General features: G+C 42.2%; 1 protein-coding gene across 1 annotated transcript; it reads right to left on the bottom strand.

Annotated features, from left to right (window-relative positions):
• Positions 1-9,335: 9,335 nt before the first annotated feature.
• zgc:113691 (uncharacterized protein LOC503529 homolog) lies at positions 9,336-10,912 on the bottom strand. Its single transcript, XM_055867732.1, has one exon. It carries the CDS (start codon positions 10,594-10,596, stop codon positions 9,538-9,540), a length of 1,059 nt encoding a protein of 352 aa, XP_055723707.1. The 5' UTR covers positions 10,597-10,912; the 3' UTR covers positions 9,336-9,537.
• Positions 10,913-17,332: the final 6,420 nt, after the last annotated feature.

The following is a 17,332-nucleotide window of genomic DNA, read 5'->3' on the forward strand; positions in this document are numbered from 1 at the left end:
TCCTCTGAGATGTTTTCAGATCACATGACAAAACATCATGTTTTCTTTCCAAATCATCTTTATTTTTTATCTTCATTTATTTTTATTCATCCTCATGTTTCCACATTAGCCTTTTTATATATTCCATTCATACTCTATATACTATTCTGTCTTTATTGTATGTGTCCATTCGTTTCATAATGGAGAAAAAGCCTTACAGTATGTTATAAAGCCTTACAGTGTGTTATAAAGCCTTACAGTATGTTAAAGCCTTACAGTATGTCTTATAAAGCCTTATAGTGTGTTATAAAGCCTTACAGTGTGCTATAAAGCCTTACAGTATGTGTTATAAAGCCTTACAGTGTCTTATAAAGCCTTACAGCATGTGTTATAAAGCCTTACAGTATGTGTTATAAAGGCTTACAGTATGTGTTATAAAGCCTTACAGTGTGTTATAAAGCCTTACAGTATGTGTTATAAAGCCTTACAGTATGTGTATTAAAGCCTTACAGTATGTGTTATAAAGCCTTACAGTATGTGTTATAAAGCCTTACAGTGTCTTATAAAGCCTTACAGTATGTGTTATAAAGCCTTACAGTGTGTTATAAAGCCTTACAGTATGTTAAAGCCTTACAGTATGTCTGATAAAGCCTTATAGTGTGTTATAAAGCCTTACAGTATGTGTTATAAAGCCTTACAGTGTGTTATAAAGCCTTACAGTGTGTTATAAAGCCTTACAGTGTGTTATAAAGCCTTACAGTATGTGTTATAAAGCCTTACAGTATGTGCTATAAAGCCTTACAGTATGTGTTATAAAGCCTTACAGTGTGTTATAAAGCCTTACAGTGTGTTATAAAGCCTTACAGTATGTGTTATAAAGCCTTACAGTATGTGTATTAAAGCCTTACAGTATGTTATAATGCCTTACAGTATGTGTTATAAAGCCTTACAGTAGGTGTTATAAAGCCTTACAGCATGTTAAAGCCTTACAGTATGTTATAAAGCCTTACAGTATGTGTTATAAAGCCTTACAGTATGTGTTATAAAGCCTTACAGTATGTGTTATAAAGCCTTACAGTATGTGTTATAAAGCCTTAAAGTATGTGTTAAAAAGCCTTACAGTATGTGTTATAAAGCCTTACAGCATGTGTTATAAAGCCTTACAGTATGTGTTATAAAGCCTTACAGTATGTGTTATAAAGCCTTACAGCATGTGTTATAAAGCCTTACAGTATGTGTTATAAAGCCTTACAGTATGTGTTATAAAGCCTTACAGTATGTGTTATAAAGCCTTACAGTATGTGTTATAAAGCCTTACAGTATGTGTTATAAAGCCTTACAGTATGTGTTATAAAGCCTTACAGTATGTGTTATAAAGCCTTACAGTATGTGTTATAAAGCCTTACAGTATGTTATAAAGCCTTACAGTATGTGTTATAAAGCCTTACAGTATGTTATAAAGCCTTACAGTATGTTATAAAGCCTTACAAAGTGTTATAAAGCCTTACAGTGTGTTATAAAGCCTTACAGTATGTGTTATAAAGCCTTACAGCATGTGTTATAAAGCCTTACAGTATGTGTTATAAAGCCTTACAGCATGTGTTTTAAAGCCTTACAGTATGTTATAAAGCCTTACAGTATGTGTTATAAAGCCTTACATTATGTGTTATAAAGCCTTACAGTATGTGTTATAAAGGCTTACAGTATGTGTTATAAAGCCTTACAGTATGTGTTATAAAGCCTTACAGCATGTGTTATAAAGCCTTACAGTATGTTAAAGCCTTACAGTATGTTATAAAGCCTTACAGTATGTGTTATAAAGCCTTACAGCATGTGTTATAAAGCCTTACAGTGTGTTATAAAGCCTTACAGTATGTGTTATAAAGCCTTACAGTATGTGTTATAAAGCCTTACAGTAGGTGTTATAAAGCCTTACAGTATGTGTTATAAAGCCTTACAGTAAGTGTTCATTGGTTTCATAGAGAAATATAGCCTTTTTATTTTAATTGTATTTCACCTTTATTTAACCAGGTAGGCCAGTTGAGAACAAGTTCTCATTTACAACTGCGACCTGGTCAAGATAAAGCAAAGCAGTTCGACACAAACAACAACACAGAGTTACACATGGAATAAACATACAGTCAATAATACAGTAGGAAAATATATATACAGCAAGTGCAAATGAGGTAGGATAAGAGAGGTAAGGCAATAAATAGGCCATGGTGGCAAAGTAATTACAATATAGCAATTAAACACTGGAATGGTAGGATGTGCAGAGGATGAATGTGCAAGTAGAGATACTGGGGTGCAAAGGAGCAAGATAAATAAATAAATACAGTATGGGGATGAGGTAGTTGGATGGGCTATTTACAGATGAGCTATGTACAGGTGCAGTGATCTGTGAGCTGCTCTGACAGCTGGTGCTTAAAGCTAGTGAGGGAGGTAAGAGTCTCCAGCTTCAGAGATTTTTGCAATTCATTCCAGTCATTGGCAGCAGAGAACTGGAAGGAGAGGCGGCCAAAGGAAGAATTGGCTTTGGCGGTGACCAGTGAGATATACCTGCTGGAGCGCATGCTACGGGTGGGTGCTGCTATGGTGACCAGTGAGCTGAGATAAGGCGGGGCTTTACCTAGCAGAGACTTGTAGATGACCTGGAGCCAGTGGGTTTGGTGACGAATATGTAGCGAGGGCCAGCCAACAAGAGCATACAGGTAGCAGTGGTGGGTAGTATATGGGGCTTTGGTGACAAAACGGATGGCACTGTGATAGACTGCATCCAATTTATTGAGTAGGGTTTTGGAGGCTATTTTGTAAATATCATCGCCGAAGTCGAGGATCGGTAGGATGGTCAGTTTTACGAGGGTATGTTTGGCAGCGTGAGTGAAGGATGCTTTGTTGCGAAATAGGAAGCCGATTCTAGATTTAATTTTGGATTGGAGATGTTTAATGTGAGTCCGGAAGGAGAGTTTACAGTCTAACCAGACACCTAGGTATTTGTAGTTGTCCACATATTCTAAGTCAGAACCGTCCAGAGTAGTGACGCTGGGCGGGCGGGCAGGTGTGGGCAGCGATCGGTTGAAGAGCATGCATTTAGTTTTACTTGCATATAAGAGCAGTTGGAGGCCACGGAAGGAGAGTTGTATGGCATTGAAGCTCATCTGGAGGTTAGTTAACACAGTGTCCAACGAAGGGCCAGAGGTATACAGAATGGTGTCGTCTGCGTAGAGGTGGATCAGAGAGTTACCAGCAGCAAGAGCGACATCATTGATGTATTCCGAGAAGAGAGTCGGCCCGAGAATTGAACCCTGTGGCACCCCCACAGAGACTGCCAGAGGTCCAGACAACAGGCCCTCTGATTTGTCATACTGAACTCTATTGGAGAAGTAGTTGGTGAACCAGGCAAGGCAATCATTTGAGAAACCAAGGTTGTTGAGTCTGCCAATAAGAATGGTGTGATTGACAGAGTCGAAAGCCTTAGCCAGGTCGATGAATACGGCTGCACAGTAATCGATGGCGGTTATGATATCGTTTAGGACCTTGAGCGTGGCTGAGGTGCACCCATGACCAGCTCGGAAACCAGATTGCATAGCGGAGAAGGTACGGTGAGATTCGAAATGGTCGGTGATCTGTTTGTTAACTTGGCTTTCGAAGACCTTAGAAAGACAGGGTAGGATAGATATAGGTCTGTAGCAGTTTGGGTCTAGAGTGTCTCCCCCTTTGAAGAGGGGGATGACTGCGGCAACGTTCCAATCTTTAGGAATCTCAGATGATACGAAAGAGAGGTTGAACAGGCTAGTAATAGGAGTTGCAACAATTTCGGCAGATAATTTTAGAAAGAGAGGGTCCAGATTGTCTAGCCCTGCTGATTTGTAGGGGTCCAGATTTTGCTGCTCTTTCAGAACACCAGCTATCTGGATTTGGGTGAAGGAGAAGTGGGGGAGGTTTGGGCGAGTTGCTGTGGGGAGCGCAGGGCTGTTGACCGGGGTAGGGGTAGCCAGGTGGAAAGCATGGCCAGCCTTACAGTATGTGTTATAAAGCCTTACAGTATGTGTTATAAAGCCTTACAGCATGTTAAAGCCTTACAGTATGTTATAAAGCCTTATAGTATGTGTTATAAAGCCTTACAGTAGGTGTTATAAAGCCTTACAGCATGTTATAAAGCCTTACAGTATGTGTTATAAAGCCTTACAGTGTGTTATAAAGCCTTACAGTATGTGTTATAAAGCCTTACAGCATGTTATAAAGCCTTACAGTATGTGTTATAAAGCCTTACAGTATGTTATAAAGCCTTACAGTATGTTATAAAGCCTTACAGTGTGTTATAAAGCCTTACAGTATGTGTTATAAAGCCTTACAGTATGTGTTATAAAGCCTTACAGCATGTTATAAAGCCTTACAGTGTATTATAAAGCCTTACAGTATGTGTTATAAAGCCTTACAGCATGTTATAGCCTTACAGTATGTTATAAAGCCTTACAGTATGTGTTATAAAGCCTTACAGTATGTTATAAAGCCTTACAGCGTGTTATAAAGCCTTACAGTGTGTTATAAAGCCTTACAGTATGTGTTATAAAGCCTTACAATATGTGATAAAGCCTTACAGTATGTGTTATAAAGCCTTACAGTGTGTTATAAAGCCTTACAGTGTGTTATAAAGCCTTACAGTATGTGTTATAAAGCCTTACAGTATGTGCTATAAAGCCTTACAGTATGTGTTATAAAGCCTTACAGTGTGTTATAAAGCCTTACAGTGTGTTATAAAGCCTTACAGTATGTGTTATAAAGCCTTACAGTATGTGTATTAAAGCCTTACAGTATGTTATAATGCCTTACAGTATGTGTTATAAAGCCTTACAGTAGGTGTTATAAAGCCTTACAGCATGTTAAAGCCTTACAGTATGTTATAAAGCCTTACAGTATGTGTTATAAAGCCTTACAGTATGTGTTATAAAGCCTTACAGTATGTGTTATAAAGCCTTACAGTATGTGTTATAAAGCCTTACAGTATGTGTTAAAAAGCCTTACAGTATGTGTTATAAAGCCTTACAGCATGTGTTATAAAGCCTTACAGTATGTGTTATAAAGCCTTACAGTATGTGTTATAAAGCCTTACAGCATGTGTTATAAAGCCTTACAGTATGTGTTATAAAGCCTTACAGTATGTGTTATAAAGCCTTACAGTATGTGTTATAAAGCCTTACAGTATGTGTTATAAAGCCTTACAGTATGTGTTATAAAGCCTTACAGTATGTGTTATAAAGCCTTACAGTATGTGTTATAAAGCCTTACAGTATGTGTTATAAAGCCTTACAGTATGTTATAAAGCCTTACAGTATGTGTTATAAAGCCTTACAGTATGTTATAAAGCCTTACAGTATGTTATAAAGCCTTACAAAGTGTTATAAAGCCTTACAGTGTGTTATAAAGCCTTACAGTATGTGTTATAAAGCCTTACAGCATGTGTTATAAAGCCTTACAGTATGTGTTATAAAGCCTTACAGCATGTGTTTTAAAGCCTTACAGTATGTTATAAAGCCTTACAGTATGTGTTATAAAGCCTTACATTATGTGTTATAAAGCCTTACAGTATGTGTTATAAAGGCTTACAGTATGTGTTATAAAGCCTTACAGTATGTGTTATAAAGCCTTACAGCATGTGTTATAAAGCCTTACAGTATGTTAAAGCCTTACAGTATGTTATAAAGCCTTACAGTATGTGTTATAAAGCCTTACAGCATGTGTTATAAAGCCTTACAGTGTGTTATAAAGCCTTACAGTATGTGTTATAAAGCCTTACAGTAGGTGTTATAAAGCCTTACAGTATGTGTTATAAAGCCTTACAGTAAGTGTTCATTGGTTTCATAGAGAAATATAGCCTTTTTATTTTAATTGTATTTCACCTTTATTTAACCAGGTAGGCCAGTTGAGAACAAGTTCTCATTTACAACTGCGACCTGGCCAAGATAAAGCAAAGCAGTTCGACACAAACAACAACACAGAGTTACACATGGAATAAACATACAGTCAATAATACAGTAGGAAAATATATATACAGCAAGTGCAAATGAGGTAGGATAAGAGAGGTAAGGCAATAAATAGGCCATGGTGGCAAAGTAATTACAATATAGCAATTAAACACTGGAATGGTAGGATGTGCAGAGGATGAATGTGCAAGTAGAGATACTGGGGTGCAAAGGAGCAAGATAAATAAATAAATACAGTATGGGGATGAGGTAGTTGGATGGGCTATTTACAGATGAGCTATGTACAGGTGCAGTGATCTGTGAGCTGCTCTGACAGCTGGTGCTTAAAGCTAGTGAGGGAGGTAAGAGTCTCCAGCTTCAGAGATTTTTGCAATTCATTCCAGTCATTGGCAGCAGAGAACTGGAAGGAGAGGCGGCCAAAGGAAGAATTGGCTTTGGCGGTGACCAGTGAGATATACCTGCTGGAGCGCATGCTACGGGTGGGTGCTGCTATGGTGACCAGTGAGCTGAGATAAGGCGGGGCTTTACCTAGCAGAGACTTGTAGATGACCTGGAGCCAGTGGGTTTGGTGACGAATATGTAGCGAGGGCCAGCCAACAAGAGCATACAGGTAGCAGTGGTGGGTAGTATATGGGGCTTTGGTGACAAAACGGATGGCACTGTGATAGACTGCATCCAATTTATTGAGTAGGGTTTTGGAGGCTATTTTGTAAATATCATCGCCGAAGTCGAGGATCGGTAGGATGGTCAGTTTTACGAGGGTATGTTTGGCAGCGTGAGTGAAGGATGCTTTGTTGCGAAATAGGAAGCCGATTCTAGATTTAATTTTGGATTGGAGATGTTTAATGTGAGTCCGGAAGGAGAGTTTACAGTCTAACCAGACACCTAGGTATTTGTAGTTGTCCACATATTCTAAGTCAGAACCGTCCAGAGTAGTGACGCTGGGCGGGCGGGCAGGTGTGGGCAGCGATCGGTTGAAGAGCATGCATTTAGTTTTACTTGCATATAAGAGCAGTTGGAGGCCACGGAAGGAGAGTTGTATGGCATTGAAGCTCATCTGGAGGTTAGTTAACACAGTGTCCAACGAAGGGCCAGAGGTATACAGAATGGTGTCGTCTGCGTAGAGGTGGATCAGAGAGTTACCAGCAGCAAGAGCGACATCATTGATGTATTCCGAGAAGAGAGTCGGCCCGAGAATTGAACCCTGTGGCACCCCCACAGAGACTGCCAGAGGTCCAGACAACAGGCCCTCTGATTTGTCATACTGAACTCTATTGGAGAAGTAGTTGGTGAACCAGGCAAGGCAATCATTTGAGAAACCAAGGTTGTTGAGTCTGCCAATAAGAATGGTGTGATTGACAGAGTCGAAAGCCTTAGCCAGGTCGATGAATACGGCTGCACAGTAATCGATGGCGGTTATGATATCGTTTAGGACCTTGAGCGTGGCTGAGGTGCACCCATGACCAGCTCGGAAACCAGATTGCATAGCGGAGAAGGTACGGTGAGATTCGAAATGGTCGGTGATCTGTTTGTTAACTTGGCTTTCGAAGACCTTAGAAAGACAGGGTAGGATAGATATAGGTCTGTAGCAGTTTGGGTCTAGAGTGTCTCCCCCTTTGAAGAGGGGGATGACTGCGGCAACGTTCCAATCTTTAGGAATCTCAGATGATACGAAAGAGAGGTTGAACAGGCTAGTAATAGGAGTTGCAACAATTTCGGCAGATAATTTTAGAAAGAGAGGGTCCAGATTGTCTAGCCCTGCTGATTTGTAGGGGTCCAGATTTTGCTGCTCTTTCAGAACACCAGCTATCTGGATTTGGGTGAAGGAGAAGTGGGGGAGGTTTGGGCGAGTTGCTGTGGGGAGCGCAGGGCTGTTGACCGGGGTAGGGGTAGCCAGGTGGAAAGCATGGCCAGCCTTACAGTATGTGTTATAAAGCCTTACAGTATGTGTTATAAAGCCTTACAGCATGTTAAAGCCTTACAGTATGTTATAAAGCCTTATAGTATGTGTTATAAAGCCTTACAGTAGGTGTTATAAAGCCTTACAGCATGTTATAAAGCCTTACAGTATGTGTTATAAAGCCTTACAGTGTGTTATAAAGCCTTACAGTATGTGTTATAAAGCCTTACAGCATGTTATAAAGCCTTACAGTATGTGTTATAAAGCCTTACAGTATGTTATAAAGCCTTACAGTATGTTATAAAGCCTTACAGTGTGTTATAAAGCCTTACAGTATGTGTTATAAAGCCTTACAGTATGTGTTATAAAGCCTTACAGCATGTTATAAAGCCTTACAGTGTATTATAAAGCCTTACAGTATGTGTTATAAAGCCTTACAGCATGTTATAGCCTTACAGTATGTTATAAAGCCTTACAGTATGTGTTATAAAGCCTTACAGTATGTTATAAAGCCTTACAGCGTGTTATAAAGCCTTACAGTGTGTTATAAAGCCTTACAGTATGTGTTATAAAGCCTTACAATATGTGATAAAGCCTTACAGTATGTGTTATAAAGCCTTACAGTGTGTTATAAAGCCTTACAGTATATGTTATAAAGCCTTACAGTATGTTATAAAGCCTTACAGTATGTGTTATAAAGCCTTAAAGTATGTGTTATAAAGCCTTACAGCATTTTATAAAGCCTTACAGTATGTGTTATAAAGCCTTACAGTATGTTATAAAGCCTTACAGCTTGTTATAAAGCCTTACAGTATGTGTTATAAAGCCTTACAGTATGTGTTATAATGCCTTACAGCATGTTATAAAGCCTTACAGTATGTGTTATAATGCCTTACAGCATGTTATAAAGCCTTACAGTATGTGTTATAAAGCCTTACAGCATGTTATAAAGCCTTACAGTATGTGTTATAAAGCCTTACAGCATGTTATAAAGCCTTACAGTGTGTGTTATAAAGCCTTACAGCATGTGTTATAAAGCCTCACAGTATGTGTTATAAAGCCTCACAGCATGTGTTATAAAGCCTCACAGCATGTGTTATAAAGCCTTACAGTATGTTATAAAGCCTTACAGTATGTGTTATAAAGCCTTACAGTATGTGTTATAAAGCCTTACAGTATGTGTTATAAAGCCTTACAGTATGTGTTATAAAGCCTTACAGTATGTGTTATAAAGCCTTACAGTTTGTGTTATAAAGCCTTACAGTATGTTATAAAGCCTTACAGTATGTGTTATAAAGCCTCACAGCATGTGTTATAAAGCCTTACAGTATGTGTTATAAAGCCTTACAGTATGTGTTATAAAGCCTCACAGCATGCGTTATAAAGCCTCACAGCATGTGTTATAAAGCCTTACAGCATGTGTTATAAAGCCTTACAGCATGTGTTATAAAGCCTCACAGCATGTGTTATAAAGCCTTACAGCATGTGTTATAAAGCCTTACAGTATGTGTTATAAAGCCTTACAGCATGTGTTATAAAGCCTTACAGTATGTGTTATAAAGCCTCACAGCATGTGTTATAAAGCCTTACAGCATGTGTTATAAAGCCTTACAGTATGTGTTATAAAGCCTCACAGCATGTGTTATAAAGCCTTACAGTATGTGTTATAAAGCCTTACAGTAAGTGTTCATTGGTTTCATAGTGAAATAAATCCTCCTTTTCACGTTGATGATTCCCATTTCCCTTCTGATGATTCCCGTTTCCCTGCTGATGATTCCCATTTCCCTTCTGGAGGCCATTTCCCAATGTATGATGGTTTCCGTTCCCCAGCTGGTGATTCCCGTTTCCCTGCTGGAGGCCATTTCCCTGCTGGAGGCCATTTCCCTGCTGGAGGCCATTTCCCAATGTATGATGATTCCCGTTCCTCAGCTGATGATTCCCGTTTCCCTGCTGGAGGCCATTTCCCAATGTATGATGGTTTCCATTCCCCAGCTGATGATTCCCGTTCCCCAGCTGATGACCATTTCCCAGTGTTGTTAAACCCCCTTGTTTATCTATAGAAGACCTTGTCTTGTGGTGTCGTGACCGTGGTGAAGGAGAAGGTTTGGTCTCAAACGCGTTGGGTGGTAGTTTCTGGGCTGAATTGATAGACATCTCCGTTTGTGCTCCCTTGTGAGACACAGGTTTCTCTCCGGGCCTCTGGGCTAGGCCTATCGCAGGGAGAGTGAGCTGCTCTCTCTGAGATCTCTTATCCTCCCAGAGTTTCAACAAACGGCGTTGATTATTCGTCATGTCCTTCAGGTTCTGCTGTAACGACTGCACCTGATATTCCAGAAGAGTTTTGGACGTGAGAGCATTTGCCAGTTCGGACGTCAGATCATCAACGGTCAAACTGAGTCTACTTGTTTTCTCCACCAGGGAACTGCACTGACGCTCCTTCTCCTGCATGTCAGAGATGATGTCCTTGGTGGTCTTGCCGTTGAACGTGGGGCTCGCCTCCAGGCCTATCTCTTGACGGAGAGTCTTGACATGCTTGCGTAGCTCCTTGTTCTCCGAAGTCATGGTTTTGACTTTCTGTTTCAGCACCTCCGTTGACCTCATCCTGGACTCGTACTGTCTCAGCTTCTCCCTCATAATACTCTCCCCGTGCGTCGCATCGTCTCTCTCCTTCCTGCATTTCTCCAGGAGTTTCAACATCTCAAACTTGGAGACGTTCTCTTTTTTCTCAGCCATGCGGTTATAGCTTTTAAACAGACTCAAATATCACACATAAAACTAGAATCCTCTGGTGTAGGATAATAACCTATAAATCCTCTCTGTTCTCTACTCCTGGTTTCAGGGTTCTCCACTGCAGGTCTCTCCCATGGGTTCAAATAAATCGACAAATCATGACAGAAATCATAACAGGAATATTCCTCAGGATCTAGAATGTTCCATCCATTGTTATATCCACCCTGGACATAAGCACTTGACACAATCCCCTCGTGTTAAGTCTATCAGAGAGAGAACAGAGAGAGAGAGAGAGAGCAGAGAGGCAGGCAGCACCAGGGAAGCTCCAGCTTGGAGGGCAGCAGTTCCTCTCCAGTGGAACACTAAGCTCAGGGCTCGAATGACCGTTAATTAGGCCACACCATCTCTTTGACACAGATAGTTCCAGTGGAACACTAAGCTCAGGGCTCGAATGACCGTTAATTAGGCCACACCATCTCTTTGACACAGATAGTTTCAAGTGACACAATGTTTCTATTTTCTTAATTAAAGCCAAATACTTGAGCCTTTCTTGCTCAGTAAATGCATCAACATAAGCCCTTCTCGGTCAGTAGATGGTACAAACATAATGTCACGGCCGTCAAAGAGAGGAGACAACGGTGCAGCGTGGGGTGTGTACATACTAATTTATTTAAAGAACGAACACTAAAAAACTAACAAAATAACAAACGAACCGTGAACGTATACAAAAATGAGTGCTGACAGGCAACAACACATAGACAACTACCCACAAAACCTAAATGGAAAATGGCACCCTAAATAGGATCCCCAATCAGAGACAACGATAAACAGCTGCCTCTGATTGGGAACCAATTCAGGCCACCATAAACCTACATATCTAGACATACAAATCCCCATAGATAAACAAAAACCCTAGACAAGACAAAAACACACATACCCACCCTCGTCACCCCCTGACCTGACCAAAATAATACAGAAAATATAGAAAACTAAGGGCAGGGCGTGACACATAAGCCCTTCTCCGTCAGTAAATGGTACAAACATAAGTCCTTCTCCGTCAGTAAATTGTACAAACATAAGCCCTTCTCCGTCAGTAAATTGTACAAACATAAGCCCTTCTCCGTCAGTAAATTGTACAAACATAAGCCCTTCTCCGTCAGTAAATGGTGCAAACATAAGCCCTTCTCCGTCAGTAAATTGTACAAACATAAGCCCTTCTCCGTCAGTAAATGGTGCAAACATAAGCCCTTCTCCGTCAGTAAATTGTACAAACATAAGCCCTTCTCCGTCAGTAAATTGTACAAACATAAGCCCTTCTCCGTCAGTAAATTGTACAAACATAAGCCCTTCTTGGTCAGTAAATACGTCAACATAAGCCCTTCTTGGTCAGTAAATACGTCAACATAAGCCCTTCTTGGTCAGTAAATGCATCAACACTTTCTTGGTCAGTAAATACGTCAACATAAGCCCTTCTTGGTCAGTAAATACGTCAAGCCCTTCTTGGTCAGTAAATACGTCAACATAAGCCCTTCTTGGTCAGTAAATACGTCAACATAAGCCCTTCTTGGTCAGTAAATACGTCAAGCCCTTCTTGGTCAGTAAATACATCAACATAAGCCCTTCTTGGTCAGTAAATACATCAACACTTTCTTGGTCAGTAAATACGTCAACATAAGCCCTTCTTGGTCAGTAAATACGTCAACATAAGCCCTTCTTGGTCAGTAAATACGTCAACATAAGCCCTTCTTGGTCAGTAAATACGTCAACATAAGCCCTTCTTGGTCAGTAAATACGTCAAGCCCTTCTTGGTCAGTAAATACATCAACATAAGCCCTTCTTGGTCAGTAAATACATCAACACTTTCTTGGTCAGTAAATACGTCAACATAAGCCCTTCTTGGTCAGTAAATACGTCAACATAAGCCCTTCTTGGTCAGTAAATACGTCAACATAAGCCCTTCTTGGTCAGTAAATACGTCAACATAAGCCCTTCTTGGTCAGTAAATACGTCAAGCCCTTCTTGGTCAGTAAATACATCAACATAAGCCCTTCTTGGTCAGTAAATACATCAACATAAGCCCTTCTTGGTCAGTAAATACATCAAGCCCTTCTTGGTCAGTAAATACATCAACATAAGCCCTTCTTGGTCAGTAAATACATCAACATAAGCCCTTCTTGGTCAGTAAATACGTCAACATAAGCCCTTCTTGGTCAGTAAATACGTCAAGCCCTTCTTGGTCAGTAAATACGTCAACATAAGCCCTTCTTGGTCAGTAAATACGTCAAGCCCTTCTTGGTCAGTAAATACGTCAAGCCCTTCTTGGTCAGTAAATACGTCAAGCCCTTCTTGGTCAGTAAATACGTCAAGCCCTTCTTGGTCAGTAAATACGTCAAGCCCTTCTTGGTCAGTAAATACATGAACATAAGCCCTTCTTGGTCAGTAAATACGTCAACATAAGCCCTTCTTGGTCAGTAAATGGTACAAACATAAGCCCTTCTTGGTCAGTAAATGGTACAAACATAAGCCCTTCTTGGTCAGTAAATACATCAACATAAGCCCTTCTTGGTCAGTGATGCAGATGCCTGCAACATCCTCCAGCATGACCGGTTTGGCGATGGGTCAGTCATGGTGTGGGGTGGCATTTCTTTGTGGGGCCGCACAGCCCTCCATGTGCTCGCCAGAGGTAGCCTGACTGCCATTAGGTACCGAGATGAGATCCTCAGACCCCTTGTGAGACCATATGCTGACACATGCACATTTGTGGCCTGCTGGAGGTCATTTTGCAGGGCGCTGGCAGTGCACCTCCTTGCACAAAGGCGGAGGTAGCGGTCCTGCTGCTGGGTTGTTGCCCTCCTACGGCCTCCTCCACGTCTCCTGATGTACTGGCCTGTCTCCTGGTAGCGTCTCCATGCTCTGGACACTACGCTGACAGACACAGCAAACCTTTTTGCCACAGCTCGCATTGATGTGCCATCCTGGATGAACTGCACTACCTGAGCCACTTGTGTGGGTTGTAGACTCCGTCTCATGCTACCACTAGAGTGAGAGCACCGCCAGCATTCAAAAGTGACCAAAACATCAGCCAGGAGGCATAGGAACTGAGAAGTGGTCTGTGGTCACCACCTGCAGAATCACTCCTTTTTTGGGGGTGTCTTGCTAATTGCCTATAATTTCCACCTTTTGTCTATTCCATTTGCACAACAGAATGTGAAATTTATTGTCAATCAGTGTTGCTTCCTAAGTGGACAGTTTGATTTCACAGAAGTGTGATTGACTTGGAGTTACATTGTGTTGTTTAAGTGTTCCCTTTATTTTTTTGAGCAGTGTAGATGGCATCATGAGCCAGGAAGATTATGTGGATATATTGAAGCAACATCTCAAGACATCAGTCAGGAAGTTAAAGCTTGGTCGCAAATGGGTCTTCCAAATGGACAATGACCCCAAGCATACTTCCAAAGTTGTGGGAAATGGCTTAAGGACAACAAAGTCAATGTATTGGAGTGGCCATCACAAAGCCCTGTCCTCAATCATATAGAACATTTGTGGGCAGAACTGAAAAAGCATGTGCGAGCAAGGAGGCCTACAAACCTGACTCAGTTACACCAGCTCTGTCAGGAGGAATGGGCCAAAATCCACCCAACTTATTGTGGGAAGCTTGTGGAAGGCTACCCAAAACGTTTGACCCAAGTTAAACAATTTAAGGGCAATGCTACCAAATACTAATTGAGTGTATGTAAACTTCTGACCCACTGGGAATGTGATGAAAGAAATAAAAGCTGAAATAAATAATTCTCTCTATTATTCTGACCTTTCACATTCTTCAAACAAAGTGGTGATCCTAACTGACCTAAAATAGTACATTTACTGGGATTAAATGTCAGGAATTGTGAAAAACGAAGTTTAAATGTATTTGGGTAAGGTGTATGTAAACTTCCGACTTCAACTCTATATGGGGGATACAATCTTTCCAGCTCTGCAGATTTTGCTGCGAAGAGTCAGAGTCATTAGATCATTTCTTTTGGTATTTTGGTATATGTAGCTTGTTTTTGGTCACAGGTCCAGGAATGGCTGAAGAATTGCAACATTTACCTGGAACCAACTCTGCAGATAGAACTACTGGAGGATCTGAAAAGTCATAGTCAAATCGATCAATAATATAATAATACTTTAAGCAAAAATGTTTATTTTATTTTCAATATGTAGAAATTATGAGAACATAGAACGGTTCAGAACTTTTGTGAAACATCACAGTTGAAAAACAATATTTGGAAATAGAAATCCAATATGTATGGTGTTAAGAGAGATGGGAAGGGTTGAGAGAGAGATGGGAGGGGTTGAGAGAGAGATGGGAGGGGTTGAGAGAGAGATGGGAGGGGTTGAGAGAGAGAGATGGGAGGGGTTGAGAGAGAGAGATGGGAGGGGTTGAGAGAGAGAGATGGGAGGGATTGAGAGAGAGAGATGGGAGGGGTTGAGAGATGGGAGGGGTCAAGAGAGAGAGATGGGAGGGGTCAAGAGAGAGAGATGGGAGGGGTCAAGAGAGAGAGATGGGAGGGGTCAAGAGAGAGAGATGGGAGGGGTTGAGAGAGAGAGATGGGAGGGGTTGAGAGAGAGAGATGGGAGGGGTTAAGAAAGAGAGATGGGAGGGGTTGAGAGAGAGAGATGGGAGGGGTTGAGAGAGAGATGGGAGGGGTTGAGAGAGAGATGGGAGGGGTTGAGAGAGAGATGGGAGGGGTTGAGAGAGAGATGGGAGGGGTTGAGAGAGAGAGATGGGAGGGGTTGAGAGAGAGAGATGGGAGGGATTGAGAGAGAGAGATGGGAGGGGTTGAGAGAGATGGGAGGGGTTGAGAGAGATGGGAGGGGTTGAGAGAGAGATGGGAGGGGTTAAGAGAGAGATGGGAGGGGTTGAGAGAGAGATGGGAGGGGTTAAGAGAGAGATGGGAGGCGTTGAGAGAGAGATGGGAGGGGTTGAGAGAGAGAGATGGGAGGGGTTGAGAGAGAGAGATGGGAGGGATTGAGAGAGAGAGATGGGAGGGGTTGAGAGAGAGATGGGAGGGGTTGAGAGAGAGATGGGAGGGGTTGAGAGAGAGATGGGAGGGGTTGAGAGAGAGATGGGAGGGGTTGAGAGAGAGAGATGGGAGGGGTTGAGAGAGAGAGATGGGAGGGGTTGAGAGAGAGAGATGGGAGGGGTTGAGAGAGAGATGGGAGGGGTTGAGAGAGATGGGAGGGGTTGAGAGAGAGAGATGGGAGGGGTTGAGAGAGAGATGGGAGGGGTTGAGAGAGAGAGATGGGAGGGGTTGAGAGAGAGAGATGGGAGGGGTTGAGAGAGAGAGATGGGAGGGGTTGAGAGAGAGAGATGGGAGGGGTTGAGAGAGAGAGATGGGAGGGGTTGAGAGAGAGATGGGAGGGGTTGAGAGAGAGATGGGAGGGGTTGAGAGAGAGAGATGGGAGGGGTTGAGAGAGAGAGATGGGAGGGGTTGAGAGAGATGGGAGGGGTTGAGAGAGATGGGAGGGGTTGAGAGAGAGATGGGAGGGGTTGAGAGAGAGATGGGAGGGGTTGAGAGAGAGATGGGAGGGGTTGAGAGAGAGAGATGGGAGGGGTTGAGAGAGAGAGATGGGAGGGGTTGAGAGAGAGAGATGGGAGGGGTTGAGAGAGAGAGATGGGAGGGGTTGAGAGAGAGAGATGGGAGGGGTTGAGAGAGAGAGATGGGAGGGGTTGAGAGAGAGAGATGGGAGGGGTTGAGAGAGAGAGATGGGAGGGGTTGAGAGAGAGAGATGGGAAGGATTGAGAGAGAGAGATGGGAGGGGTTGAGAGAGATGGGAGGGGTTGAGAGAGATGGGAGGGGTTAAGAGAGAGATGGGAGGGGTTAAGAGAGAGAGATGGGAGGGGTTGAGAGAGAGAGATGGGAGGGGTTACGAGAGAGAGATGGGAGGGGTTGAGAGAGAGAGATGGGAGGGGTTGAGAGAGAGAGATGGGAGGGGTTGAGAGAGAGAGATGGGAGGGGTTGAGAGAGATGGGAGGGGTTAAGAGAGAGATGGGAGGGGTTGAGAGAGAGATGGGAGGGGTTGAGAGAGAGATGGGAGGGGTTGAGAGAGAGAGATGGGAGGGGTTGAGAGAGAGAGATGGGAGGGGTTGAGAGAGAGATGGGAGGGGTTGAGAGAGAGATGGGAGGGGCTGAGAGAGAGATGGGAGGGGTTGAATGGAGCTGAAGGGTGTGATGTGTATATACAGTACCAGTCAAGTGTTTGGTGACACATACACATTCCAGGGTTTTTCTTTATTTTTACTATTTTCTACATTGTAGAATAATAGTTAAGACATCAAAACTATGAAATAACACATATGGAATCATGTAGTGTAACCAAACAAGTGTTCAACAAATCAAAATATATTTTGAGATTTCAAAGTAGCCACCCTTTGCCTTGATGACAGCTTTGCACACTCCTGGCATTCTCTCAACCAGCTTCATTGGTTATTCACCTGGAATGCACAATTACCAGGTGTGCTTTGTTAAAAATCCTTCTTAATGCGTTTGAGACAATCAGTTGTGTAGTGACAAGGTAGGGGTGGTATACAGAAGATAGCCCTATTTGGTAAAAGACCAAGTCCATATATGGCAAGAACAGCTCAAAGAAGCAGAGAAACAACAGTCCATAATTTCTTTAAGACATGAAGGTCAGTCAATCCGGGACCTTTCAAGAACTTTTAACGTTTCTTCAAGTGCAGTCGCAACAACCATCA

This window comes from Salvelinus fontinalis, chromosome 17 (assembly GCF_029448725.1).
Source record: "Salvelinus fontinalis isolate EN_2023a chromosome 17, ASM2944872v1, whole genome shotgun sequence".
Classification (NCBI taxonomy): Eukaryota; Metazoa; Chordata; class Actinopteri; order Salmoniformes; family Salmonidae; genus Salvelinus; species Salvelinus fontinalis.